This window comes from Micropterus dolomieu, linkage group LG13, assembly GCF_021292245.1.
Source record: "Micropterus dolomieu isolate WLL.071019.BEF.003 ecotype Adirondacks linkage group LG13, ASM2129224v1, whole genome shotgun sequence".
Classification (NCBI taxonomy): Eukaryota; Metazoa; Chordata; class Actinopteri; order Centrarchiformes; family Centrarchidae; genus Micropterus; species Micropterus dolomieu.
The window spans coordinates 21,251,047-21,278,527 of NC_060162.1; the positions used below are offsets into that span (position 1 = coordinate 21,251,047).

Below are 27,481 nucleotides of genomic sequence, written 5' to 3' on the forward strand. Positions count from 1 at the left end.
TTGTTATTAAGTATCTAACAGTAGCCTATAATGAATTGAAATGGCTTGTCACGAGTTGTTAATAATACTCATTAATTCCCCAAATATGCAAAGAGAGAATGACAGAGGTAGAGCAGGGCTTACAGTGTGACTGTATATATGTAGTATAGTATAAGTATAGTATTTCCAAAATGCTGTTTGGTTTTAATCAGTCTTGTAGTCCATCAGTTGGAGAAATCTTTGTGATGATTAAATAAAAAAGTACTCCCATAATGTTTTCAACATTGTTCTTTGTGCCCACGGCTGTCGCACAGTAAATTTCCTGAACCGCTTAGGTATGAAATTAAGTTTAGCTAATAACTTTCTTTATCATTAAATTGAGTACACTATAAGCGTTTGATAGCCTTGAACTTTTATCGGAGCTTAAGCTATAAGATCCAGCAGCCTCCAGACAAATCGACACACATCAACCTGAGCGCCTGAACATCGCCTCAGGGAAAAACCGTGCCATCTTTTGAAAAATGCTCACGTCTCTCCTACACCCTCAGTTTGGCTCACTTAAATTATAACTACACTTTACACTTTCTAGGCTTTTTACATGCATGAGAAATTATAATTCAACATGGAATATTATATTTAGTGTGTCACTTGTGTGGCACATACTCACACACACAAGGACAAAAACCATCTCTGGGAATTATCTATTCCGCATGCCTTCAGCATGTGGCAGAGATCAAGGAGGGCCCTCTTGTCAAATCGAAATCTCTCAACGCGCTGATGATCCCTGAACAATAGGACATCCATTCCTGGTCTGAAAACGCTTATGGCCACATCTCTCCGACCACGCTGGAATAGCAAAGCACAAATGTCAAGACCGATTTTGAATGCTGATGTGACTCTGTGACTGGACAAGTTTTGAAGTGTGATTGGCCAATTTACACTGATCTTGCAACTGTAGGGAGTGTTCATCTGCACCATCACCAGTTGTATAAGCTGGTGAATATTTTATCATAAAATTCAAAAAACAGTTGCAAGAAACACTGCATAAAGAGGTGGTTTTTGTGTGTGCAAGTGGTTGAAGCTCACCTCTTTACACGTTGTGATATGTGTGCTCTGTAACCGCATCCTATAGTGATGTCACAGTGCAATGACACACTTTAAGTACACTTCTGCATCCTTGCAACAATCTGAGACCTTCAACCACTGGAAGTTAGCAAAAATTTAATTGCTCTTTGAATTTCCTGCAGAGGTCAAATTTGAGGAGAACAATTAGAATTAATAAAATTCCTCGCTGGACTTGTTACAGCTCTTGACTGAAATATGTATCTTGCATGTAAATCTGAGGTCAAACATCAACGTGTGCAGTTCTAGTATCAATATGTCAAACATTAAAAGCCACCAAACATATGTCCAAAGGAATCACCACAAAGAAGAAGCTTGATATTGACTAACAGCCCAAATCTAACCTCCAACATGAACAAAACCTGAACACTGCATAAAGTCTAGACACACAGCGTATCTGCTACACTAAAGATTTACATACTGTTGCTTCTGTTGCCCATCATCATTGCATTATACAATACCACAATGTCAGAGACCTGCAGAATGTGCTACAGTATGCTTGTAGGCCAGTCAGTACACCTGACCAAGAAAACATGTTTGTGCACAGGCATCCAAAGAGGATGAAATGAGGATAAATGACAATAAAATAGCCTTAACAGAATATTGAAAAGAAAAAGCCTTGGATAACAGCACACAATCTAATATACACTATATCAACAGGGGTGTTATTTCCACGGAAATCTCCTTATTTACTAAAACAGTGTCCTCTTACTGTCCAGCTGGGAAATACACTTCACTTTCTTGCCATATGTTTAATCTGATTCATCTAATCTGGTTTTACAGAGCATTTACAGTGCCGGACTATTTCTCAGGCCAGAGCAATGGCTTCCTGGAGTGCCTGGCAACCTCACAACGACAACAAGACTCTAGGGTGTAATAGCACCCAGTTGAGAAATAGTCTGGCAGATAAACCCTGTATAAGACTGCTACTTGGCAGCTACTGATTTTGTACTGATTAAACAAACAAGGCCAATTTTGCTACCTTCGGACAGAGCCAGGCTAGCTGTTTCCCTCTGTTTCCAATGTTTTTGCTAAGTTAACAGGCTGCTGGCTGTAGCTTCATATTGAACGGACACATGTGAGTGGTCTCGATCTTCTCATCCAACTCTTGGCAAGAAAGTGTTAACAAAATGTCCAATTATTCCTTTAATATTCCACATGATAAAATGCTGATACACTCATCTACGTCACCTTCGTTGGTTGGCGTGCACTCACACCAACACAGGCTTGACAAACTTAAGACTTTTTTTACCTAGATTTTGCCTCAAAGGCCACATTGAGGTTGTTGTGCAGTGCTCAGCTGGTTCAGAGTTTACATACACTGATCAGGGCTTATCATTGGAAAGCATTATGGTTGAGCAAACCCAAACTTCCTTTTGCCCCCCTCAGTCCTGAATCAAAACCTACAGCTCTACATGTCAACATATTGATAAAGTCGAGAAAGCTGCTTATTTATCAACTGTGCAACATGAATTTTACATCAAGCAGGGCAAAGAAGGGAAGAACTTTCCTAAAATGTTGACTTACTGACAATATGAACCCAAATTAAAATCTTTCTAAGAAACATTTCTGCCTTTCGACCTGTCTTTCTCTCTCTCTGCCTGTCCATTGACATTTCTCAACAGGTATACAGTGTGACAGTGACTCCTGTTGGTCAAGAGCAGCACTGCACGCTCATCATCACGCAGTCAACACTGATTGAGCCTCACCCGTGCCTAGAAACACACAAACGCATGCTAAACAGCATACACAGAACATACAGCCTGTCTTAACACTCCCTCACACACAGACAGGTATAAACAGTGCCACACACAAATACACAGTACCTCCCTCTGAGAGCATGCAGTGTATACACACACACACACAAACACTGATTCAGTACACAGTGTATTATTCTTGTTCTCAGGGAAAGAACAGGAGGTTATTGGGATTCTCCTCATGCCTCTTCTCGATCCAGCTGCGGCTTCTCTGCTTCCCTTTCCTCTCTCCTTGTCCTGTTCTCTTTGCCTCTCTAGGTGTTTTGTTCTCCTTTTCTGCCTTTATCTTTCCCCTTTCCCCTCACTCCTCTCTCTATAGATCACTCACTGAAAGTAGTAAGGTGAGAGTTACTCTCACCTTACTACTTTGTATGTATCTCCGTTTCTGTCCTTCTTTACAGATGTTAAATCCGTGTAGCGACTGTGTGCAGCTACAGCTGCTATCTTAATATCAATAAAGTGACTTCAGGGTTGTCGTTCCCATTGATCGATACTCCATTTCTCCATGTTTTTTTTTTATCCCTCTGGTCTTCAAAATAAAAGCAGTTTGGAACTAAGAAACAATCGGCACATCCATCAACCTGTTTGTTATGCTCATTTTTAATTTGTGCAAAAAAACATGGGAGAAATTGTTTTTTTTTTTACTTTAAAAACTCTGTGTGCTTAGCCAAGTAGAACAGTTGGCAAACTGGAGAGAGAAGATGTGATAAACAGATGTTTCAACTAGACACTGATGTCACTGTCTACTATAGACAAAGCGTTCATGTGACCCTGCCGCAGCAACACTTGCATGCATCCAGTTCACCAGGAATTCCAGAATAATTAGAGCTGAGGTGTCGAGGGTGTACGTAACCCCAAAGTCATTTGTTCAAGTCCAGGAAGGGGCCCTTGTTGCGTATCAGCCCCCTCTCTGTCATTACAGTGGCTGATAAAAACACTACTGGGGAAAAAACATGCCATCTTTAATGGGCATGATGTATCACAGTTACTGGAGCTCAGTTAATTATGTAATTATGTGTGTTATGTCTTCAATATTAATGTGTATAAGGAAGCTGATGCTAACACACACTTTTTCCACATATTTATTTAGTAGACATTTCAAATATTTATCAAGTAGTTATTCAATTTGGAGCAATTGTCCGTGAAACAGAATAACATCAGTAGGGTAATAAGGAAAATATCTGATTTCCTGTCCACAAACAGGCCAATAAACACACAAAGTTCAGCCAGTGCCAACTTTTTTCAGCTGACCAACTTGTTAACATCTCAAGACTGACCAATATTTCCTGGCTGCTCAGCCAAAGAGGAAATGAACGGACTTCCTGTGACTTATTGATTGTGTAGCTCACAATCTGAGCACACAGTTACACTTTCTCCATTTCCTCTCTGTCTTTCTCGCATCTCCTCTGCCACATTTCCTCTTCCTCCCTTTTTTTCCTCTCACTTTTTATCTCTGGTCATGTATCAACAGTAGCAGGTCACCCATACCTTGGGAGTTAAACTAAAAAAATAAGTAGCTAGTTGCCATTGTCTGTACTGTGTCTTGGCAGCAACAGCCTCACTTCGCATCAGAAGCATAGTGCAGTGACAGAAAAATGACATTTAGAAATCCCATCCCATAGTGACTGGACCATCGCTTGGCTACAACATTCCACGGAAGTAAAAAAGCAGATCAGTTGAGGCTTTAAAAAGTTGCAACCATCCTTAGTGTTGCAAGCATCTAAGATATGCGTTTCTGCCTCGCCCTCACTCTGTGAGACAGAAACTGGACACCGTCTAGTACCAAACAGGCTACACTAGACATCACTTCTTATATTCTTCATGTCTACAGCTATTTATAAATGCTTAGTTTCTGTTTCAAGGTATTTCGTAGAGTCAGAGTATGTGTTTATCTGCATGCAAGTGCTTTATTAGCAGAAACCACCTTAAGGTCCTCTTCTGCTGCAGGCTGTCATTAAGGGGACATAAAGGTGTTATTTCAGGCTTTCGGCGTTCTAGAAGTAAAATTCTCATTCAGTTTCTCCATAGACGATGTTAGGTGACATATTTAGAGCTCTTCCAAGGCTTGTATGGCATGAAAATTGCCCATAAAAATGTAGTATCTGAGTTAGAAAAAAAACATAAGCACAGAAGTTAGCAATGACTCCCAAGCTGCCAAACACCCAATCACTGATCTTAAGCTACAGTTTAGGCTTTGTGGATACCTGAAGAATTCATCCAGCAGGTTAAATCAGCTCACTTTTTGATTTGGAATTTTGTTTTCTGTAACCGCAGAACGTTTGTTATTGAGTAGCTCCTTCATACCAATAGCAATTGAGGCTCATTTCATGCTCACTTTTCTGCCTGCTCTCCTCCTTCACCTGTTTTACTTCCCTGCCATTGCTTATCAGTCCTCTCTCCTCCTCACATCATTGTCTTGTCCCCATCTCTTTACCTTTCCCCGGCTAGCTTGTTACGTCGACGTACACCACCACAACTGTCTCTCCTCATCACCATCACATTATGTCTGCCTAATTTTTTATTTTCTCCACTACTCCGGAGCAAAATGTTTTGCTGCAGGCAGGAAGTATTGCATTGAGCTGCTGATCATGTTAAACATGTCCTAGTTCTCTCTCTCTGTGGCTATTTCACACCTGGACGCTCCCCCCTAATATCTCCCCACTCCCAACATTGTACTATACTACAGTCATTAATTGGAAGGAGAGGGAAATCATATTCTCTCTCCTGTAAAAAAAAAAAAAAAAAAAATGATGTGGGTTCTAGACTGAGCTGCAAACAGTGTGCATGAGTTAATATCTACTGTGCTGCCTGCAGCTGTAGCAATAGCCCTGATTTATAAAACATTAAACTGTGATATTTTCATTTGTCAGGCAACGTAAAACCAAGCTGAAGCACTATAAACAGCTTAAGCACATAGTTGTTTTCAGCATATTTATGTTTCCACGAGTGTTTTCGTACCAGCCTCACACACTTTTAAAATTTTAAATAATGGAATTGACAGAAAATGTACGAGGCGATGAGGGAAAAAAATTGTTTCATCAAGTGTGCATGCAGTTTCCCCATCCTAAACCTGCACACTTAACCAGAAGATAATACTTTATTGATGATCAAGGGCACATTTGAGAATTAAGATTTAAGTCTTTGGGGGCAAGTCTGAAGTCACTGAGGGCATTTTTCTTTTTTTAACTGATTTATTGTTCTGGTAGAGTGGGTTGCCCATTAATCGGAAGGTCGGTGGTTCAATCCCCGGCTCCTCCAGGCTGCGTGTCGAAGTATCCTTGAACCCTGAAATGCCTCTGGTGTATGAATGTGTGTGAATGTTAGTTTCTGTGTGAATGGTGAATGCAGATGTAGTGTAAAAGTGCTTTGAGTGGTCGAAAAGACTAGAAAGGCGCTATACAAATACGGAAAAACTCAAATGAGGTTTGTAAATGGGTAGATTGTCAAATTGTGTACTAGACCACCTCTTATCAGCAATATATTAATTCCCCTTTTGTTTTTCGCTTATCCACCTCAATTCACTTTCCCCTTTACCTCGTCTTCCCTTTCTTATATTTCTATGTCATCTGCTGTTGTTCTGTCTCTGTCCTTCTCTCTCTCCTTCTCCCTGCGGCTTCAGTGTGAATGAGATTTCTTTTGTCCAGTTCACTTCATAACTGCCTTGACAAGTCCCATATTGATTGCGCTTGCTGATTAGAATTGATTTCACTCTGCGCTGTATTTCCCTTTCTGTTTGCTTCTTCCCGGCATGATGAGCACATTTCAGTGTCCATTCATCGAAACACCATTTTTGGATGTTCTGCCACTTGGGAACAAAACAATTGTGTAACACACACCACACACACACACACACACACACACACACACACGCAAATGAAGCAAGATTCAGAGGAGTTCATTGAAATATGATCAGTAAGGTTTATTGTGTTTTCTGATTGTTTTTCCAGAGACTAAGACCTCCCCCATACCGTCCTCCAACGCACCACAAAAGGCTGAACCTCCAGTGGGCAGAGCTGCCAGGCTCCTCACATTTTTCTCTCCTTTGCTGTTAGGAATGCTGCTGCTGTTCATGTGGTGAGCGAACACACACACACACACACACACACACACTTCATGTAATGAGTCTGCAACCCCTCATCTTTGAATTGATTATGAAGTCAGTCATTCAGACATGTATTGGCAGGTCGATGCATGTGTATTGATGTCGAGCGCATTTAGAAAAGTGCAACAATTATTGGGTGAGTTTGTTTTATGACCCAACAGGGATTTTTTCTTCATATTTTTCTGCAGGACCCCTGAAGGTAAATCATGTTGTAATAGTACGTGTCTGTCGAAGATGTAGATGTTGAACAATGAACGCTTAGAAAGCTGAATGTTATTGGATCGCAACAAAGCTTTCTGTAAAGGTGTACAAACAGAAAATATGTTTTTTGCATCCTGTTTAATCAAAAGAGGAACACTGACAAACATAATAACACTTTAACCCAATAGTTTTTTTTTCTGTTATGACCCCCCCTCAGAAGCCGAAAATGTTATTGCCACCACCAGAGAATGAATTCTTATCAATCATTAAGAATATTGGGGAGCAGTAATTAAAAGACGAGCCCTGAGGTAGATTGAAATAAAAAAAATTAATCAGGTTAGCACTATAGCATCAGCAAACTCTTTTTTTATTTCACTACATAAACCATGTTCAATCAACTTAGTTGCACTCCATATTTTCCCCCTGGTCATCCCCCTCCCTGCAGTGGCTCTATGTAAATGTGAATACATACACCAAAGGCAGTGCTACTTTGTATTTCTACTAGGGCTGAAACGATTCATCGATTAAATCGATTAATTTGATTACTAAAATGCATCAACGCAAATTCTTTGCATCGAGGCTTCGTTTAATCCATATAACTATATAGCACAGTGTTTCGCACGGACATTTATTACTGTCGCACATCACGCTTACCTGTGTGAACACGATGTGATTATGATGCCGATGTTTGCAAAGTGGAGGAAGAGAGAGAAAATAGCGAGGGACAAAGAAGACTTTGTCATTTAACTGAAATCATGATTGATTGTTGAGTTGAAGGCTAGCCAAAGTAAGCTGCAGTCCTCAGCTGAAAATGTACAAACGTGCGTTTGTTGTTGTCCTTGGGTTCTTCTTGGGCTAAAAATAAAAAAAGCTACTGCAAAAAGGTGCGTCTTAAGCAGAGATTTAAACGTTTGAAGGGTCTGTGCAGCATTAATATGCATGGGGAGGTTGTTCCATAGGATGGGGGCACCCACTGCAAAGGCTCTATCGCCCTTATTTTTAAGCTTTGATCTCGGGACATCCAAGAGCAGCTGATTTGTTGACCTCAGTGTTCTGACTGGAGAATGGTGGCTTAAGAGATCAGCCAGATAAGATGGCGCCAGACCATTTAAGGCCTTAAAAACAAGCAATAAAATCTTAAAATCTTAAAATCTATCCTATAACGGACAGGTAGCCAGTGGAGGGAGGCCAAGACAGGCGTTATGTGTTCAGGTTTTTTTGTTTTTGTTAAAAGGCGAGCAGCTGCCTTTTGGACTAACTGGAGGCAATTTAAAGATTTCTGATGTAGACCCATGTATAATGAATTACAATAATGACTTTTTCAAGGTCTTTGGGAGGAAGATGGGCCTTTATTTTAGCTCGAAGTCTTAACTGGAAGAAGCTGGTCTTGACGACTGCACTGATTTACTTATTGAACCGGAATAAGGTGTCAAAAATAACACCAAGATTTTTAACAGAGGATCAATTTTGGGAGGCTAAGGGGCCCAAAGTGCCAAGAGGGTCACCCAGTGCGTCTAAACGTCCACACGTGATGATCTTTGTGTTTTATTTTCATTCATTTACCTCCTTTAAGCAGTCTAACAATGGCTTCACAGACTCTTTGGTTATGGATTTCATAGGCAAGTAGATTTGGACATCATCAGCAAAACAGTGATAGGAGATGCTATGTTTCTGGAAAATGGAACCCAGTGGCAGCATATACAGTGAGAAGAGGATAGGGCCCAGATTAGAGCCTTTAGGGACCCCGCAGGTGAGAGGAGCAGCTGACAAAAAGTGTTCAGCTTAATGAACAGAGAAGCTCCTATCAGTCAGGTATGACTGAAACCATTTCAAGACAATACCTTTGATACCTACACAGTGTTCAAGGCGAGATTGGCTATATAGGCGTGCTGTTTCTGTACTATGACGTGGTTTAAAGCCAGACTGGAACTTCTCCTGGATGCCATGGTTGTCTAGGAATGTTTGTAGATGCCTAATTTGTGCTTCTGTCTCCTCTCTCCAGATGTATATGTCTTATTCGTGAAGAGAGCAGGAGGAAGACGAGGAGGAGGAGGAGGAGGAGGAGGAGGAGGAGCCTGGTCATTTTTCTATTTTGCACATGTTTCAAGGATACAGTGCATTGATCATTTCTGTCCATCACACAGTTACACACCAAGATTACTTAGACGTGAAATCAGACGATGATAATGCGATTCCGCATTTTTAGATTAATGGCGCCAAAAGATATTTGTCAGGAGAACTTTTGAAAGCGGCATCACCCTCATCAACAGCAGCGGCAACAACCACAACAGCAGCAGTGATATCAGCATAAACAGTCTTATATTACCCCCTGGTGGCTTTGACGGGCCACAGCAGACTTTCTTTGGCAGACAACACTTTGGTTTGGGAATCTCATCTTAAGAGCAAGAAAACCAACTCCTCGAACAACAAAATCAATCTCCTCATTACCTTTGTGATCTTGTTTTTATTGATCAATTGATTGTCTTGATTTTCACTTTCTTCAGATATTGCAGCACTGTACATACAAACACACACGCACACACACACATAGAGCATTTGTGTGTTTGCGTGTATAGTTAGCGTAGCACTCCCCATACAGCTAAATCATCATGCCAAAGACTCGACTTCACCCCCAACAAGTGATTCCCAAACAATTCACTGAGCTTCCTGAAGCCTGTGTCTGCCTTCGTCGTGGGTTAAAAATCCCAGAAAAGTTGTGTATGTGTGTGTCAGTGTGTGTGTCAGCGCGCGCATGTGTGTGTATAACACCTGATTGGTACCGACTCAAACGGTATACAAATGAAACTTTGGACAAATCTGAGGAACCCTGCGGCTGCTGTTTGTGTAAACCTACCATATAACAAAGAAGTCACAAAATCACCCAATTAGACTCTGAATCTGTCAACTCCAGCGACTGAGTCAAACTGACGGAGCGAGCCGTTTTACCATATGAGGACTAACACTTTGAAGAATTCAGTAACGGTAGTCTGGCTTATTTAGACAATTAGCTTTACACTCTGCTTTCAGCGAACGGCAAGGACGACCTGGATTGTAAAAAAAAATTTTAAAAATAATAATAATAAAGTGGATTTGAGACTGAACAATTCTTTGTCCACCCATTTGTTTTGGTTTTACTTTGTACTGACGACGACAGAGTTGGTTATTGAAGCATTGGTACGATTGTTGGTTTTCCATTCTGCTCTGTGCTGTAAAATACAAACAAAACACAAAACTGTTTGCTTTCTGACGCCTTTAAAAACCATACAAAAAAATGTCTTTTTGCAGTTTACATTTCAATAGCCAATATCACCAGTTAATATTATGTTATTCAAAGGAATATTGATGTGTTTTATTGTATTTTTTTATTTTATGGACAAATAATAAAAACACATAGAGGATTTTAGTTGGGGTTTTTTTCTTCCAGACATTCATAATGGCTTAATTCTCCTTGATCCTATTTTGTAAACTATGATATGTAACTTTAACATTGAACAAAAAGTTTATTATTTAATAATAATGTATGTATTAGCAGTAGAATGTCGTAACCTGTACCTGGGGTCTTTTTTATAGATGTATATACAATGACAGGTTTCAACCATTAAATGTGACCATTTCACAATGAATGATGATGCGCTGGCCTCATACTCATTTTGCTTTTCCAACTGATACACTGAGAACACAATACTTCATGGTCATCTCTTCTTCCCACACTTCTAGATTATTTTCTCCTAAAAAAAAAATTCCAATGAGGTGAGGTGTCAACGGAGGGGCAGAAACGCATTCTTTCTTTAACTACCATTAACACACGTGCAATACATTTCAGTAAAATAACAGTCATCATGCATTTCTTACTTCCCACGTTATGCCATAAAGAAACACTGCTTCACTTCAAGTCTGCCAAAATCAATACTTGTGACCTTGCAGAGAAGGTTTTTCTCAGTTTGGCTCAGTGGGAGAAGTAGCTACAGATGAGCTATATCGCCACTGCATATTTTCATGACACTTAACATGGATCCATAGTTGGTATTTCGACACAGGGAATGGATTTGTGTCCATTCTTTATAATGATCTCATTATGCCTCAACCATTTGAAATTAAATATGTCAGTTGTACCATGTAGTGCACACAGATGCTACCGGAGGACACTGATTTGAGCTTTAAGTGTTAAAGTCAGTTTCCTGCTTAATGAAAAACAAGATTAAGCTCTGTGAGGGTGTACTTAAGCTTTGAGCTAAATGCTAACATCAGCATGCTAGCATTCTCACAACGACATGCTGACATTTGCTAACATTTCCTTTTTTGTACTAAAAGTATGGCTGAGGCTAATGGGAATTTTTTATTTTTTTTTCCCGTTTGCAGGAATTTACCCTTGTATAGCGCAATCACTGGGTCAAAATTTTGATCTGAAAATGGCACCAGAGAGGTCAAAGTAATCACAATTCATCCTCTTGGAAATACAAATGTGTGTAACAAATTTCACACCAAATCCAATGAATACTTGTTGAGATGTTTCAATAACAGCTAAACATGTCAACCTGCTGGAGTCATGAGAGGAAATCCCTTGCTAGATCACCAAACTCAGCAGGTTCAATTGTCTTGGAACCATGCATGTCTGTGGAAAAATGTGTGCCAATCTATCAGTAGATGTTGTTCAGATGTTACACTGAATAAGTGTAAAACTTTGACCTGCGTGATTACATAACCACAAAAGGTGTGCGATTTAAGCAGAAAAAGTGTGCTTTGAGTGTGAGACTTTCCTCTCAGTTTGCACTGCAGTCTGCTCATTATCTCCGGCCACACCGAGCTCTCGCATGTGCCCCTAAAACAGATAAGTAGGAACCACAAAAAGTAATTTATGGGCAGTGAGCGGGTAACGTTAAAGACAACAACCTACTGTAGCCCCCCCTCCAGGCCCCGCCACTAATCGTTCAAAACATATCCGGACTCGCCCCCGGAGCACCGACAGAAATGCCGGTGGGCCGGTTGCTCTGTGACAGAGACAGTTACAGTAACGTTACGTGTCGTCAGCAGCTGAAGCGATAAGACAGAAGAGAACAGGGAAAAGATAAAGAAGGTTTGGCTTTGGATCGCTGGCCAGTTGACGTTAGCTGTACTGCTGCCTTTTGTTTTTCAGCTTTTCATAAAGCTATAAAGTGATGTCAGTCACCTCTCATCAACCGACCAATCACATTAGACATTAGAAAAAGTTTGACGTGCTGCAGATAATATGATAATGTGATTATTGACAAGCAACAAATTAGAGACCAATGTAGAGCCTTTTGCTTGCACAAGGATTAAATAAATAAATACAAACCCATAGAAATGAAACAGTTGTAACTGGATTTAATATTCAACTAGTGATAAAATGGTATAGTATTATATGAAATTAGATATATATAATATAATATATAATAATGAATATAATAATAATATATTAATATATTAACATTATACTAACAGTATACTATTAACTGAACAATATACTTTTTATTTAATGTTGTAATTAGAGCCCGACCGATATTGGTTTTGGGGGGCTGATGCCGATATTAAACTGAAAAAGAGCTGATTTATGAGCCGGTATTTTGATTTTAAGAATGATTTGGATAGTAGACCTCTTTACTGTATAAACTACACTTAGAACAGGCTAATATTGAAAGCTGGTATGTATGTGGGCTATAAAACCTTTTCCTAAATGGATTATGTTAATAAAATCGATTACAGTCTCAAAAAGTGAACATGTGAACAATTGCACATCAATAAATATTTGCTACTGGAAGGTGCAACATTTTCAGCCGTCTGTAAACAAAGAGAGTGAGAGAGAATAAGCATGTGTATTTCACTTTACACATGATCTGCCAAAATTTCATTTTCATCCCTTTACCAGCACTCTTTAATTGTAACCAAAGCTACGTGAAAGCTGCTGTTGAATGCATCTAATACAACATGACTCTCTGCAATGAGGACCTGCAACTTTGAGATTTTATTTAACTAACGTTATAACTATAACCAGAGCCGTTACGGCTCTGACTACAGCGTTTCACATCTACAACGTCACAAAAAGAGGAGCTACAAGAAGCTGTGTTAGATTCTTATTCAGCTCACGTTTCTTTACATGTCCGCTCTGGTTTAATCATTTCAGACGCGCCGACTAACTGCAGACAGGCGGCTCGCAGATATATTTAGAATAAGTCAGAAACTATAACGTAGACTCACTGTATTCCGGACACTTGACCTTTTCCCGCAAATTCTATAGTGAGTAGGAATTTTCAGCCGTCCGGAACACCGTGAGTCCTCATGGTAATCTGGACAGTGCGTCTCCTGGCAGTTTTTTCAAGATTTCTCCAAAATGATTAGTCCAAAATGTGTCAATCAAACTTCCATCTAACATCGGCCGGCCGATATATCGATCCGCCTCTAGTTATAATATTATACTAATACACTCATTTACAGTAGTTCCTCCTCGAGGTTGTGATAGAGCCTCTGCTGTGTTGTTCTGTTTTACATCTGTTTTACTAAAGTTATTGTTATAAATGTTGTTTACTGTTGAACTTCGTTCAAGTTGAGAAAAACACATTTCAAAATGTCAGTATTTTGTGCATTTTCCTTGACAATCAAGCAAGTAGTCTCAGTACCATTTGTTCCATTATAATCGAATCGCAAATCGCAATATTGTCCACAATAATCGCAATATGACTTTTTCTCCAAATCATGCAGCCCTAGATCAAAGTAATGAAAATTCAGTGTACAGAGAGAGTTGAAGATAGCACGAGAAACACAAGCGTTATCCGAACAACGGTCGACCTGTAAACTGTGAATGTTTGCAACAGACTCTTCTGGCAATCATTTTACCCTTTTATTTTCTCTATCAAATAAGTTTGACAAAAGTGGGGTTTTGATTGTGTTCGGTAGCCCATCTGACATCACCATGTTAAATTGGCAAGAACATGTCATTATACCTGATGGAAATGATGGCCAAACCTACAAAAATAAGATTCAAATTGTAATAAACCAGAATAATCCTTTAACCATACAGATATTGGAGGAACAACCAACAGAAAAGTGTTGCCTGTGAACATAGACAGATAAATACAATATCAACATTCAGCCTGATACATTCAAGGAAATATCAACATAAGGTGGCACTGACATATGAAGGGAGATATTGTTGGTCAAAATTCCCATTTTGACCTTTAGCTCTCACTCTCTGTGCCTGTCTCTCTCTTTAATATGTCTCACTGTCTCTCTTCCCTCTCTTTCTTTCAATATTCTGACAAGTTCTGGCAGGCTGATCTGGAGACCGAGGACAAATCAATACACCATCTAACAGCTGTCAGCTGGAGTCCTCTTTGAGTGTGTGTGAAGACAAGAGTGTATCTGCTGCTGTGGGTATTGCATTCATTAGTCTTTCCTTCCTCCCTTCTTCCCTTGCTCATACTGGCCTGTCCTATCTTTTAATAAATGGGGGTGTTGATGAGAACTCAATTAATATTTACAATGACAGAGATGGAAGGGAACAAGGACAGTAAAGAAGCCGCAAGACTTATCTTGTCCTTCTTGTTATTTGTGTTCTAAACAGTCAGAGAAAATCATATTTCTTTCTTTTTTAATGAATAAGAGTTCATAAATCGCATTACTGAACTTTTCAGCTGATATTTCAACTGAATTTTAATTAAACGGCAATTGAAACTTTGTCTGAACTGTAATGTGAGCCACATTAACCTCAAGTATATAGGAAAGAGCGTGTGTGTGCGTGTGTGTGTGTGTGTGAGAGAGATGTGGAGACACCATCCACAGCCTGTCAGTTCCAACAGCCTTGCTCTGCTCTAATGACTAGTTTGACCTTTCACTGATAACTAGATGAATGACACGATCTCTCCTTCCCTCTCAATTGGGCTTCTGGCTCTCGCCTCTTTAAACACTCAACGTATTTCCTCTCTGTCTTTGCTATATGACTTTCTATACCTCTCTGTTTTACAATTCCTCTCTCTCACGTGGTATTTTAACTTCTTTTTCTTGCTACCAATTTACAGCGCCTACATGCATTTTTTTCCAACAAACTTCTCATCCTTCTTGCATTCTCCTGGGCAATATTTCACCAGTGTATTTTTCACACAGATGAAGCCACACATACATTAAATACATCAAAAAATGTGGCACATTCGGTACACTGGTGCTTTTGCATTTGGCAGCGATGTGTTGTTTACTTTTCGGAAAATCTGTGTTCCGCCATACATACTAAGGAGGAAGTGTTCTCAATCTTCTAATAAGGGAACCTGTTTGAATGTTAGCATACACTCAGTCACCAATTTATTGGGTACACCTGTAACAACACCGGAACCATATATTCTACTTTTACAAAGAAACTGATATTCTAATGTAGCCTACCACTACTAAGGTTTGACTGACACTGTCAGAGAGGTTTACATTTACAAACATGAGGGGGCATGAATATTTGAATATAATGCTATTCAATCTAATGCACTCCAGTACAGACACATATTCTACCTTTACGAAGCTTATTATGGCCATGGTGTTAACTAATATTATACTATATGTTTATTACTGAAGTCATAGTTAGTGGTTGTGTTTTACTGGACTGCTATGCCTTATAAAGTGGCCAGAAAGTGAAAACAAACCATTAATTTTTGTAACAAATGCTAAGCAAAAGCACACTTTTAAAGTCTTGCAACTTTTGCAACCTATCAAGTTCAAAACTTTGTACCCTTTTGATTGATTTTACACTGAGTTTGGCCACTGGAGGGCAGAAGAGACAGACTCCTTCATGTGCACTGTCTATGGTGCTGAACCATTCAAACGCAGCCTCTATCTCTGTGCCTCTCTCCATGGTACTAAATAATTTAGACGCATGGTTCATATCTTTCATATCTCCTCTGTCTATGCTGGATGGCCCAGTCCCCATTGTTCTGCCTTTTGCCGGGAGCAAGCAGAATATCAGTATGTCAAATAATTGCATTACAAACTGTTTGTTAGTCAACACTTACGTTTTTAAGTATATGAGGCAAACCCAAAATCTCATTCTCTTCTTTTTGTATGGCCTGCTACTTGTTGAATAAAAATATGTTGTGTCACATGTTTAGAGACTTGCTTGGCCAGATGGTTAAACTGATGATACACGGAGCAATTTTTAGAGCAATTGTGCTGGGCAAAGTTGCCGTCAGTGGTAATGAGCAAAGATTACTACCTTAATCCCCTTCCCCCACCACTCCGCCACCTGCCCCTCGCTGCCGCTATCCGTTCAAAACATAGTCGGACTTGCCACCAGCAAGATTGCCTAGCAACATTGTTTGAAAAGTTGCCCCGTGTATCATCAGCTTTACAATCCCGATGATCTTTGCCTCTCATATCAGCCAAATGCTATCAGAGCTGGAAACAAACAAAGGACTCAATAGCACAACTCAAACTATAGAGCAGGTAGAATAAAAAAAAATAGTGATCAGTCCAAGAAGGCCAAGGTATCCTAAATTTGCCTAGGCAGGGTCTAAGTACACAGAAGGGCAACCGGTTAGAAAAGGCAAAAGACAAGGGGAGCACAAGGACTAAATACACGAGGGAGGAAGGGTAATGAGGGACAGGTCAAGCAAATCAGGGCAGGGTAATTACACAGGCGGGAGACACATGAGGGCAGGAGTGAGTCTATATGAAATATAAAAGATAGAAGTGAGTTTACTAAAATAAAATAGGAAATGATGACTGAAAACTAAAAACAAGTAAAACATAAGCACAGATTCGGGACATGATAATCACTGGACAGTTCCACCATTAGCTTGTCAGCAATAAACAAGACAGAACATCTATGAATTGTAAGTCGATGCCACGAAATGAGAGGTTGCGTTGCTATTCACCACAATTACTGTTGGAGCATTGCTGTCCAAGATTTCTGTCAAGCACAGAAATGTTACTCACTCTGGACCGCAGCCTCGTCCTCCAAATGGGGGTGATTCTCATGATTGCATTTAACCCCGTAACGCTGCAAGAAGTGAGGCTCATTTTCCCCTGAACAGATAAATCCAGACAAGATTTAGACCATTCAACAAACTCAAAAATCAAGCCAAATGTGGAAGCATGATGAGTCACTTTATGCCATTCTGGTGTAAAAAAAAACAAAAAAACAACTCTCTCTGTTTTGTCCTCCCTCAAAAAAAAACAATCAGAGCTCATTGTGAAGCTGAACAACATGATCCAGAACATTTCAGTGACAGGGTCAGGCTTTTTAGCGTCCAACACAGGTCTTTCAAATTAGAAAGCAACCATGGACACTAAATAAATCAGCAAACGTAGAGCCGTGGGACAGTGAGGAACAGGCTTGCATAAGATCACTAAATAGACCTTCAAAGGGCTGACCGAGCTTAAATGGAGAAAAAGCAAACCACTGATTGAGGTAGTCATTTTGAATAAAGAGAACCAGGCTCATTAAAGACATCCCATTAAAAGGGATTAAACTTGTCTTTGCAGATATGATCTTGGACCTTTAATAGAGACATTATTTAGATTGGATTTTATGCGAGTGGTGAAATTTAAATTTATTGCATGGCAAGTTTCAGGATTTGAACTGACACACCTATTTAAAAACCCTCCACTCAGCAGGTATGACTAATTTGAAATGCGGGAGCCAATATTATCTGCCAGTCAAGGTTCAACATTGGGATTATTCTGCCTGTCACGTTCATCAAAAAACAATTTTTTAACAAAACTAAAACAAACATTTATTTGCAGGATGACTTTTTTTTACCTTTATTTTGATGTATACTGTGCTGTTCATTATATTAGTCTCCCACACATGTTGGATCCTGAAACATCAGCATAAACTATTGTGAGAGAATTCAGTTTGTGCCTTTTAAGAGGAGGCTGCAGGAGTTTTCGCCACTTCACAATATGCATGCTATTTCATTACAGTGTGTAGGGCCAGCCATTTGTTTTCATTAGGTGGCCTCTTTTACCATCTAGTGGTGCTCAGAGAAACTGCAGCTACTAAAAGTAAACTCTATCCATGTCCTCTGTGATGCCTTGATGAAATGGCTCTCTGCTATAGCTAATGCACACATCATTTTTCTAATCGAAACCTTACATCAAACTGGACATCAAAAACTTATTATCAGATAAATAAGTCTATAAATGACCACATGAACAATTACATTCACAGTATGCAGCAAACTCAAACAGCAACAATTTCCCTTCCAAGTAACATTAAGCCCAGTTTCACAGCATCTTCCAGATGACTCAATCTGAATCCTTTCAGAAAAGATGAAGATGACTATGGGCACAGGATGGTCTCCCTTGAAGCCAGAGGTACTTTCCCGGTCACACGCGGTGCTGTCGGGGGCTCCTGTGTCGGTACGACGTTAGCTTGCTGTTAGCAACAGGTTAGCAACATAGCTATCTGCAGACTAGTATAACTTTCAACCCAACACACAGTACAATACACAACATTGTGTAGCAGTGTGACAAACTTATTATAAAGTAGCCAAGCTACGAACCGTCTCTGTATATTAATTAAATTACACTTTTCTTTCCTCTGCAGCTGGTCACTAACTCCACAGAAAACAGACACACTGGCTGCAGCAGGCTGACCGGTGTAACTCCGATCTGCTCTGCCTGTCAGTCCCGCCCCTTAACCAATCACAAGTTTGGAAACGTGATATCACCTACCTAGACCAATCGGAGGCCTCTCTTAAAATAAACATCATAGTCTGTCACACCTCAGGGTCAGAGGTCACTCTCTTAACGTGACAGAGCCTAATATGAGATCACTTGTATCCTGCTGAGCACCTTTTCACTCAAACCCAGCGATTACATAAAATATACAGTATATAGCATTTTATGAATATGCCCTTCACCAGGGGAGCCCACTGGGTGGCCACCAATTTTATTAGGGTGGCCGTTCACTCCTAGCAGGTTTTAAAGAAGGGAGGCTAGTCACGATAATATTGCTAAACAAGGTTTAGGAGTGTGTTCATGGGAATTTTTGACCATTCTTCTAGAAGCACATTTGTGAGGTCAAGCACAGATGTTGGACAAGAAGTCCTGGCTTGCAGTCTCCGCTCTAATTCATCCCAATGTTGTTCTGTCAGGTTGAGGTCAGGACTATTACACAAATTTGGGATCATGAAATTGTCCAAAATGTCTTGGTATGCTGAGGCATTAACAGTTCCTTTCACTGTAACTAAGGGGCCCCTGAAAAACAACCCCACACCATAATCCCCCCTCCACCAAACTTTACACTTGGCACAATCCAGTCAGGCAAGTACCGTTCTCCTGGCAACCGCCAAACCCAGACTAGTCCATCAGATTGCCAGACAGGGAGGCATGATTCGTCACTCCAGAGAACACGTCTCCACTGGTCATGATGCTCTCAGTGGTGCAGTGGTAGAAGCTGGTCAGTATTTTGGGAGATGATGGCCGCTCCTCAGCTTCCTCAGGAGGTGCAGGAGTTTTTGAGTCCTTCTTCACGAGAAAGTCAGTATTTGGCTTCCAGGAGATGTCCCCGCTGATGTGGACTCAAAAAATTTAAAGCTGGAGACACGTTCCACAGCGACCCTATTGATATATATAGGGGAGTGGCAGCTGTTGGACTTCCTGAAGTCCACAACGAGAAATGACTAGTGAATTGGCAGGCAGTCGTGGGTAAAGAGGGACTAGAGGAGGAGGCTTAGAACATAACCTTGCAGTACCTGAGCTAAGGGTCAGAGGAGGTGAGGATCCCCAACATAACAAATTTAGGTCTGTTGGTCAGGAAGGTCCAAGGTCCAGTCACAAATGGAGGGTTTAAGTCCAAGGGAGAGGCGTTTGGTGGTTAGCTTGAAGGGGATAATGGTATTAAAGGCAAAGCTGCAATCTGTGAACAGCATCCAGATGTATGTGTTTTTGTATTCCAGGTGAGTCAGGGCAAAGTGCAGGGCAGTGGAAATCGCATCCTCTGTAGACCTTTTGGGATGTCAGGCAAGCTGTTGTGGGTCAAGTGTGGGAGGGATAGTGTCTTTGCTGTGGGCCAGGACCAGTCTCTCAAAGCGCTTCATATTTAAATACATTTCAATAAGGAGGAAAAACTTAAAAGACTAACCCATAATCACTACAAGATTTAGCTCAGTCAAAATCAGTGATTATTAACTAAATAACACAGAAGTAGGGCTGAACCATGTGCAACAAACCTTCACGGAACCTGCAGTCCACCAACAAGGGCTTGCTCTCTGTCCCCCACACCAGACTGTGGACTTTTGGTGACAGAGCCTTCAGCATCGCAGCCCCCACCCTCTGGAACTCATCCCCTCAGAGATCCGAAATGCTCCCTCTCTGGACACCTTCAAAAACCTCCTAAAAACCCACCTCTTCACAAAGGCATTCAACCCTGAAGGACTTTTATTGTTCTGTCTCTGTAGTTATCTGAAAAGCATCCTTGGGTCCCGTGAAATATAAGTTGTAATTATTATTATCATTATTATTATTATTATTAACAAACAGATTGTGACATACTAAGATACGATTTTAGTGGGAATGGTAAAGTTTGCATTTCATTTTCACTGCAACAACTATAAAAAATGATAATCTGACTTTTGCTCAGGGTCTGTACCAAACAAGCGTGTTCCTTTACATCTGGAGAATTTGATTTGTAGGCCAGGCATTTGTGTAGCACCACAGTGCTTCATTTATAATAGTATGTTGTGACACATTTTACCTTTATCAAAAACTTGCAGCTCCTGCAATTATATTGTATATTGCTCTTAATATTATTTTGATTAATTGATCAGCCCAACACAGAAGTTAGTGTGCTATTTTAGGTGTCCAACACGCAAACTGTGGAAACTTTTTTATTACTCATTTTTTCCTTTTCTTAAAACATCCCTCCTGAGAATGTTTTAAAGAAGACATGCTGGAAACTGCCACACTCTCCCATTTAGGCTGCAGGTAACCTACTAACTTTCTACTCTGCTTAAAAAAAATATATATATATATTATATGCTAAATTATACATCATCTTAATTTCCTGGGAACAAATAAGAACCCCTTCGAAGACAAAGGACATTCCTGTGGCTGTTCCATCCGTGGCCTGTGGGTGGCAGCAAAGCGCCGCACACAAAACAGTACATCACAACAGTGCCACAAAACACAACAGAAGAAGAGGTAAACCTGACGGTTGGGTATCTCAATGCAGGCAATGGGGTGAGTATCGTGATATTTATCAACCGGTTGATCAAAATTTACCCCAAAAAACATTTGAATTAGCCAACACACAATTGAATTACACAATTGCAAGCGAAGTGTGTCATGTTGTGTAATCCATTGCAGTTTTAGCGGAGCTAATCGTGACAGCTGCTGTCCGCCTACACAAAGCATCATCTCTCATGTCACTGTTAGCCAGTTAGCTCCTAGCTAGCTGTCATCGTCAGTGGTGTTACTGTAGCCTGGTGAGGTAAGGTTATCTAATATGTCATTCTGTTTAAACGGGCTAATGTTAACCTGTGGGTGTCAGACGAGAACAAATTATGATAACCATAGGTAGCCTCACTGATGTTAACGTCATTAATGTTACAACAGTTCACCGGGAGCTACCAATAGGTGACATAAATAACTATACTAGCTAATTAAAATGTCATACTTAGGGAGCATAACGTCAGAAGATGTGTTTCTTCAAAAGCAAGAGACCGCTGTTACATCAGCAGCTGGTAACGATGAGATGAATTCAGATAGACTGCCAGTTGAGTCTGTCCTACATTTCACTCAGTTGCATGAGAGACCTATTTTTATATTATTTCCTCTGGGTTCAAAAGACTCCTCGAGCGGTGGCCTCGCTGGTTTTGATGGGAATTAGAGTACAGACATGTTGTCTCAGGCTGTTTGTCCTCAGCCTTGTAGTTTGAAACGGTGTCTTTGTTAGAGAGCAGGGGTAACCATAGGACTAGGACTGCCGTGTTAATAATATATGCGGTGTATTTTTAAATTAGCATAATTCAAGGTAAGTGTCTTTTTTTGCCGGTTGTGGTGCTGCAGTACTTCAGTGAAATGCAGCTGATCAGGTTTTGTTTCTTCATGTTGACTTGAGAGACCACAGGGACAGTCATGCAGTTTTAAACATGAAACTTCTATGGTAAACGTGATATTAGAATATTATGCTGTTTAATGATGAACTCTTACATACAGTATGTGTATCTTTGTACCAAGCAGAGTCAGTATAAAGAAGAAAGCGCACTAACACACCCTCATACTGGGAAGTTTTATTCATATGATCGCCGTGATGTGTGTTGTCTTCCCTTTTTATTGTCTTTATTCGTGAGAGAAATACAATTCCCTGCCCTCATGGGACAATAAAGTGTCTTTTATTGTATTCTGTTGCTGATGCACTGTGGCAGAGGCACATTGTTAAAACCTCATGGGAGGAGTATTTGTGGAATGATAATAAATCAATCCTTATTTCTTTCTTAAAATAGGGAGGTATTCAAGTTGTACTAGCTGTGGTCGTTCCAAACAGAACATTGTACAGAGGTACACATCTTCACAGCATGTTATTTTTACTATTAAGAACTGTGTTTTTATTTGTGAATATGCATTGTTTATATATTTGCCCAAAGAGCTCTCAGATGACTTCAAGCAAGTGACTCATGTATCTGTCTCAGCTAGAGGGCTAATATGGTGCACCCAAGTCTTTTGTGTGTGATGTCTCCCCCTCCCTTGCTTTTCATGATGTTTCTCACAACTCACCTGTATCCCACTTTTCTTCTCTTCTTTCCTTTTCCCCTCATTAATCCCTCTCCTCCCTTCCTTCTCCAGTCTACCTGACTTGTGCTGACCTTCAGTGGCGACTGGCCCCCGCAGCCATCCATCTTGACAACATGCAAGGATTCTACTCCAAGCTCGACTCCTCCCCCTCCTCGTCCCCGTTGTTGGGGGTGGGCCTCGTGCGAGAAGGTGCCCCCGTACCTCTCAGCCTGGCTGTGGAGACGGAGAAAGCTCAGGCTCTCCTACAGACGTTCAGCTCCGCCTCTCTGCTGGCGTCGGCAGGACTTGGTATGTTCTGTGTGGTGGCGGACCACGCCCTCCAGCTGTCCTTCATCCAGCAACACCTCTGGCTGCGCGCTGCCTTGGACAACGCCACACATGGATTGGTGGGGCTGTGGTCATGGGCTGTTGTTATTGGACTGAGGAAAAAGAGTGATCTCTATGAGGTGCTGCTGGCCGGCCTTCTGGCATCCATCATAGACCTGGACCACTTCTATATGGCTGGATCCCTGTCACTCAAGGTGAGATCTGCACCCTTTCCAAGGGTTGTTCTGCATATTTAATAGAGCCTGACCAATAAATAGATGTGCCAATATTATCAGCCGATACTGGAAAAATTGCTATTGGTGTTTACGACAGCCGATAAATGACAATTAAAAAAGAAACAGACGGAAGTGTGATCTTTTATTCATGTTTTGAGTGGTGGGAGTGCATAGTTTCCCCACCAGAGGGCACTCTGGAACTCCACAAATCCACCACAAAACACAGCAATCAGCTGTACTTTTGTTCGAAGTACTATTTTAATAAAAATTAAATGGGTTATTTTAAAACTGCATTATGTCAAGATATCTTGGTGAGGTCTCGTAACTACACATAGCAAATGTTAGGGATAATCTTTGTTATGTGTTTTTGAAACAAATAAAAAAGGAATATTGGCCGATATATTGGATTTAAAAATCAAATCTCAAATCAAAATCTGTTTTGGTCTTAAAAATCCCATATGGGCTGTGCTCTAATATGTAATAAGTTTAGAAATGTATTGAACATGGCAAATGCAGAGTGTGCAAACAGTCTTTAAAAGTGTGGCACTAATTTACTTTGCATGTGAACTTCTTTCTGTGTGGTCAAAGTTGTTTTTCAGAAATGTACGAGGCCAGAAGCACAAATAAAACATGAAAAAGTCCTAACTTTCTGCTCTGTAATGCCCCATAATGTTGTGTTTGTCTGGCACCAAACATATTGCAATCTGAATATAATATTCAGATTGTTTGTGAGACGATTGAGATCAGGTAATTAAGTGTGGCTTTGCCAAATATATCGTTTCCACTGAAAGGAAAGTCCAGTTGGGCTGTCTTAAATTTATATTTATTTATAATTTTCAGCCCATGTCTTCTAGAGATGTCAGCAAACATCATGGCATCTTACACATTTGGCTCGACTTTTTACATATTGTTTTTCTTAAACATCTTGACCATTTTGTTGGATATCAAATAAAATATGAACAAGTTTCCTCCCCAAGGTTCAAAGAGCAGCAATAATGTGTTTAGCTTTCCCCCCCAATGAGACACAAAACTGATAATGTGGGTACATGATTAATATTCTGAAGAAAAAGCAGCTGTATAAGTAGCAGTCCCTCTTTGATGATGCAGCCTTTAAAAAATCTGGCAGAACTCATTGCTTATCAGTAGTGAGAAGGCTGAACTCCTGCCAGCAATAATATTTGTAGAATGTGGAGTGATATTATTATTATTATTATTATTATTATTCTTCTGCTGAAGATCACCTTGCTAAATACGGTAACTCCCTCTCGCCACTTTCCTTCCAGGCTGCCGTCTCGCTCCCTCAGCGTCCTCCTCTCCACTGCTCCTCTCTCATCCCCGTCCTCTGCCTCTCCCTCCGCTTCCTCATGTGGATCGGACGCCTCAAAGACGCCTGGTGCTCCCTGCCGTGGATGCTTTTCATTTCCATGGCGACGCACCACGTCCGGGATGCCGTGCGCCACGGCCTGTGGGTGTGCCCGTTCGGCAACACAGCGCCGCTCCCCTACTGGCTGTACGTCAGCACCACGGCGACGCTCCCTCATCTGTGCTCAGTGCTCATGTATCTGACAGGAACCCGGGATGTGATCTCCACCAAACACGGAGTGGCCATCGATGTTTAGACGTTACTAACTTAGCTACGTCTAACGCAGGTCTTGCCTCTGGGCAAAAATGTTCTTTTGCTGTTTGAACCAACTTTCAGATACTTGAAATTACTTGAGAAAAAAAACATTGTGACACTAGAGCAGCATGGCACTGAAAGATGATGCTGAAAGAGGAACTTCAAACAAAGGTCGAGGACACTGTCACTATATGATAATTTAAAAAAAAAAAAAAAAACATTTACACAGTTTCCATGGATGGAGACTAAAATAACGCTTTTCGAAAAAGGAACGTTACGCTATCGGTGCCAATCATGGATTTCTGTGAAGTTTTTCTGCTATTGAAATGTACCAGAATCCGGTTCACTTATCGGAGGAGTGATGCTTATTTCCAAAAACTGTCTAAAGTGTTTAGGGAGTGACCCTTTAAAGCTTTGACATATCATTTTGCAGAGGCTTGCTTGCCTGCTATCTGTTCATCTACCCAAACACTTGTAAAAAGGGACCAGAGACTTTACCTCCACAAATCACAGCCATTTCTTGGCCCCCTGAACTCTTAACAAGTCCACCACCTGAACTATCACTGTCTGTCCTCATCCTAAGAACACTCAAGGAAAAGTCAACCAAAGGTCAACCACAGGCTGTACGACACTAGTGTATTGTTTATCAGGGTCACTCTCAGCCTCAGTGCGTCCAGCAGTATATAACCGCCGTTATCCCACTGTGCATTTAAAGTAGCTCATCTGCCATCGTAGTGAAATTTAACGGATTGTATATTTATTGGAGAGTGAGATTTAAATCACTACCACATTCCAATGACAGATCCACTATTAATCACCGCAAAACAAAAATTATCTTTGGCTGTCGACGCCTACAATATCCAGCTGTCACCTCTCTGCCGCTTCATCTCGCTGCTTGGATGAGCCTTACTGTCCAGTCAAGAACTTTTCCTGTAGAAGCCAGAGTTTTCAATTACATTTTCAGCATCTTGAACACTGCATTTTTGGATTTAGCTGAAAAAACAAACAACATCCGATGTTGTTTGGATTAAACCGATGTTAATCCAAAGCACCAGTTCTATTTGTTGTACTTGAAACGGCTCTTGTACTGTGTGCATGAATCAGCCTGTGAAGTTTAGAGCTGTTTAGAGATGCCATACAATTCAGATTGTTTGCTAGTTTTCTGGCTTCCTACTATTGTACCAATGCCGGAAAACTGGCTGTGCTGTTTCAAAACAGGACAGTCCACTGGGAGTGTTAACATTTACAGAATTGGCCCAGTGCAGTAGTTGCAGTAAAAGCAAATGGGTGACATGACAGAGGATTTTGGAATTTATCAATGACATGTGTACGGTGTCCCAGTTGACCTCTTTATTTTACACCACACACAAAAACATACGAGAGCTGGAAAGATCAAGGGAATGATTTGTTCAATAGCTCAGTAATATCTTCATAATGCTTGTTGATATTTACCGAAATATAAAAAAACATAATTGCTGCATTAACTTGCTGTATAGTGTTCTTCTGCAGTTTTCTTTGTTATGCTACTGTAATTAAATGACTGATACAGCACAGTCTACAGGCTGAAATTCCCCGGTGGCTTTTCAGCGGTGAAACCACAACTTGCAGAAGGACATGGACTTTTTATTTGAACTAAAATTCTTAATCCATTAAGACACACAACATATAGAGGTAGGAAGGCTGTTTTACATCACACACTGTATTTTTTAAATGATGCATAATGTTTTGTAATAGAGTGGATAGTGGAGTTAATGTTTAGGACCATATTATAGTTATTTGAATGCAACTGACATGCTTTGAGTGAAAAAGGGATAGCGGACCTCGAAATGTTTCTAACAGTCTGCTTTTATATTTTTGATCTGGGACAGAGTTCAGTTGTCAAATATCAGCCACAACAGATATGTTAATATCCATCAGATTATTTTTGTTTTCCTGTGAAACTGCTGGTGATTAAGGTTGTAGTGATTCTTGTTGTCCACTAGGCTCCTACAGTGAGCTATAGGGATTCACATTGTGTTCATTTGGTACTAAGCAGGTCCTAAAGTCTGTTATAGAACAAGAAGTCCTTTACATGTGACTTTAGTTGTTTGTGTGTGCGTTAGTCTTTGTTTTGCTGCTATTGCACTATCATCTGTGTTTTAATTATTTTGGAAAATATCAACTCTTGAACGGTACAAAGAATGGTTTGAAAACACTCCACCTACTTCACTGAGGCTAAACAATGGCTGCCGTCCCATTTTAGTTACCAGTGTCATTTTTAGTAAAGCGTTGTCTTTTACTGCTGCTTATGTTTACAATTTGAACTTCTTTAATGATTAATTATTATGTTGAATTTTGCACAATTTAAGTTTTTCCTGTTTGATTTTTGTTTTGTATGCTTCTAAGTTTTTATTTCAATAGAAGGTATAAATTGTTAAGAAGATAGTTTTAA

At 40.4% G+C, this 27,481-nt stretch overlaps 2 protein-coding genes across 10 annotated transcripts in view; both read left to right on the forward strand.

Annotated features, from left to right (window-relative positions):
- Positions 1–10,784, forward strand: part of cntfr (ciliary neurotrophic factor receptor) — a 262,439-nt gene extending 251,655 nt beyond the window's left edge. For all 8 annotated transcript variants that reach the window (XM_046067328.1, XM_046067327.1, XM_046067324.1 and 5 more), the window contains 2 exons: positions 6,806–6,932; positions 9,164–10,784. In XM_046067328.1, the coding sequence (XP_045923284.1) occupies positions 6,806–6,932; position 9,164 (128 nt within the window). In that variant the 3' untranslated portion in view covers positions 9,165–10,784. The remainder of the gene's footprint in view (positions 1–6,805; positions 6,933–9,163) is intronic.
- A 10,466-nt stretch (positions 10,785–21,250) lies between these two features.
- Positions 21,251–27,474, forward strand: tmem267 (transmembrane protein 267). Of its 2 annotated transcripts, none has more exons than XM_046066221.1 (3): positions 21,251–21,336; positions 22,942–23,411; positions 24,716–27,474. In XM_046066221.1, the coding sequence occupies exons 2-3, from the start codon at positions 23,004–23,006 to the stop codon at positions 25,049–25,051; spliced, it is 744 nt and encodes a 247-aa protein (XP_045922177.1). In that variant the 5' UTR covers positions 21,251–21,336; positions 22,942–23,003; the 3' UTR covers positions 25,052–27,474. The 2 variants fall into 2 exon arrangements, with proteins under 2 accessions (XP_045922177.1, XP_045922179.1); XM_046066223.1 differs by lacking the exon at positions 21,251–21,336 and adding an exon at positions 21,528–21,586.
- Positions 27,475–27,481: the final 7 nt, after the last annotated feature.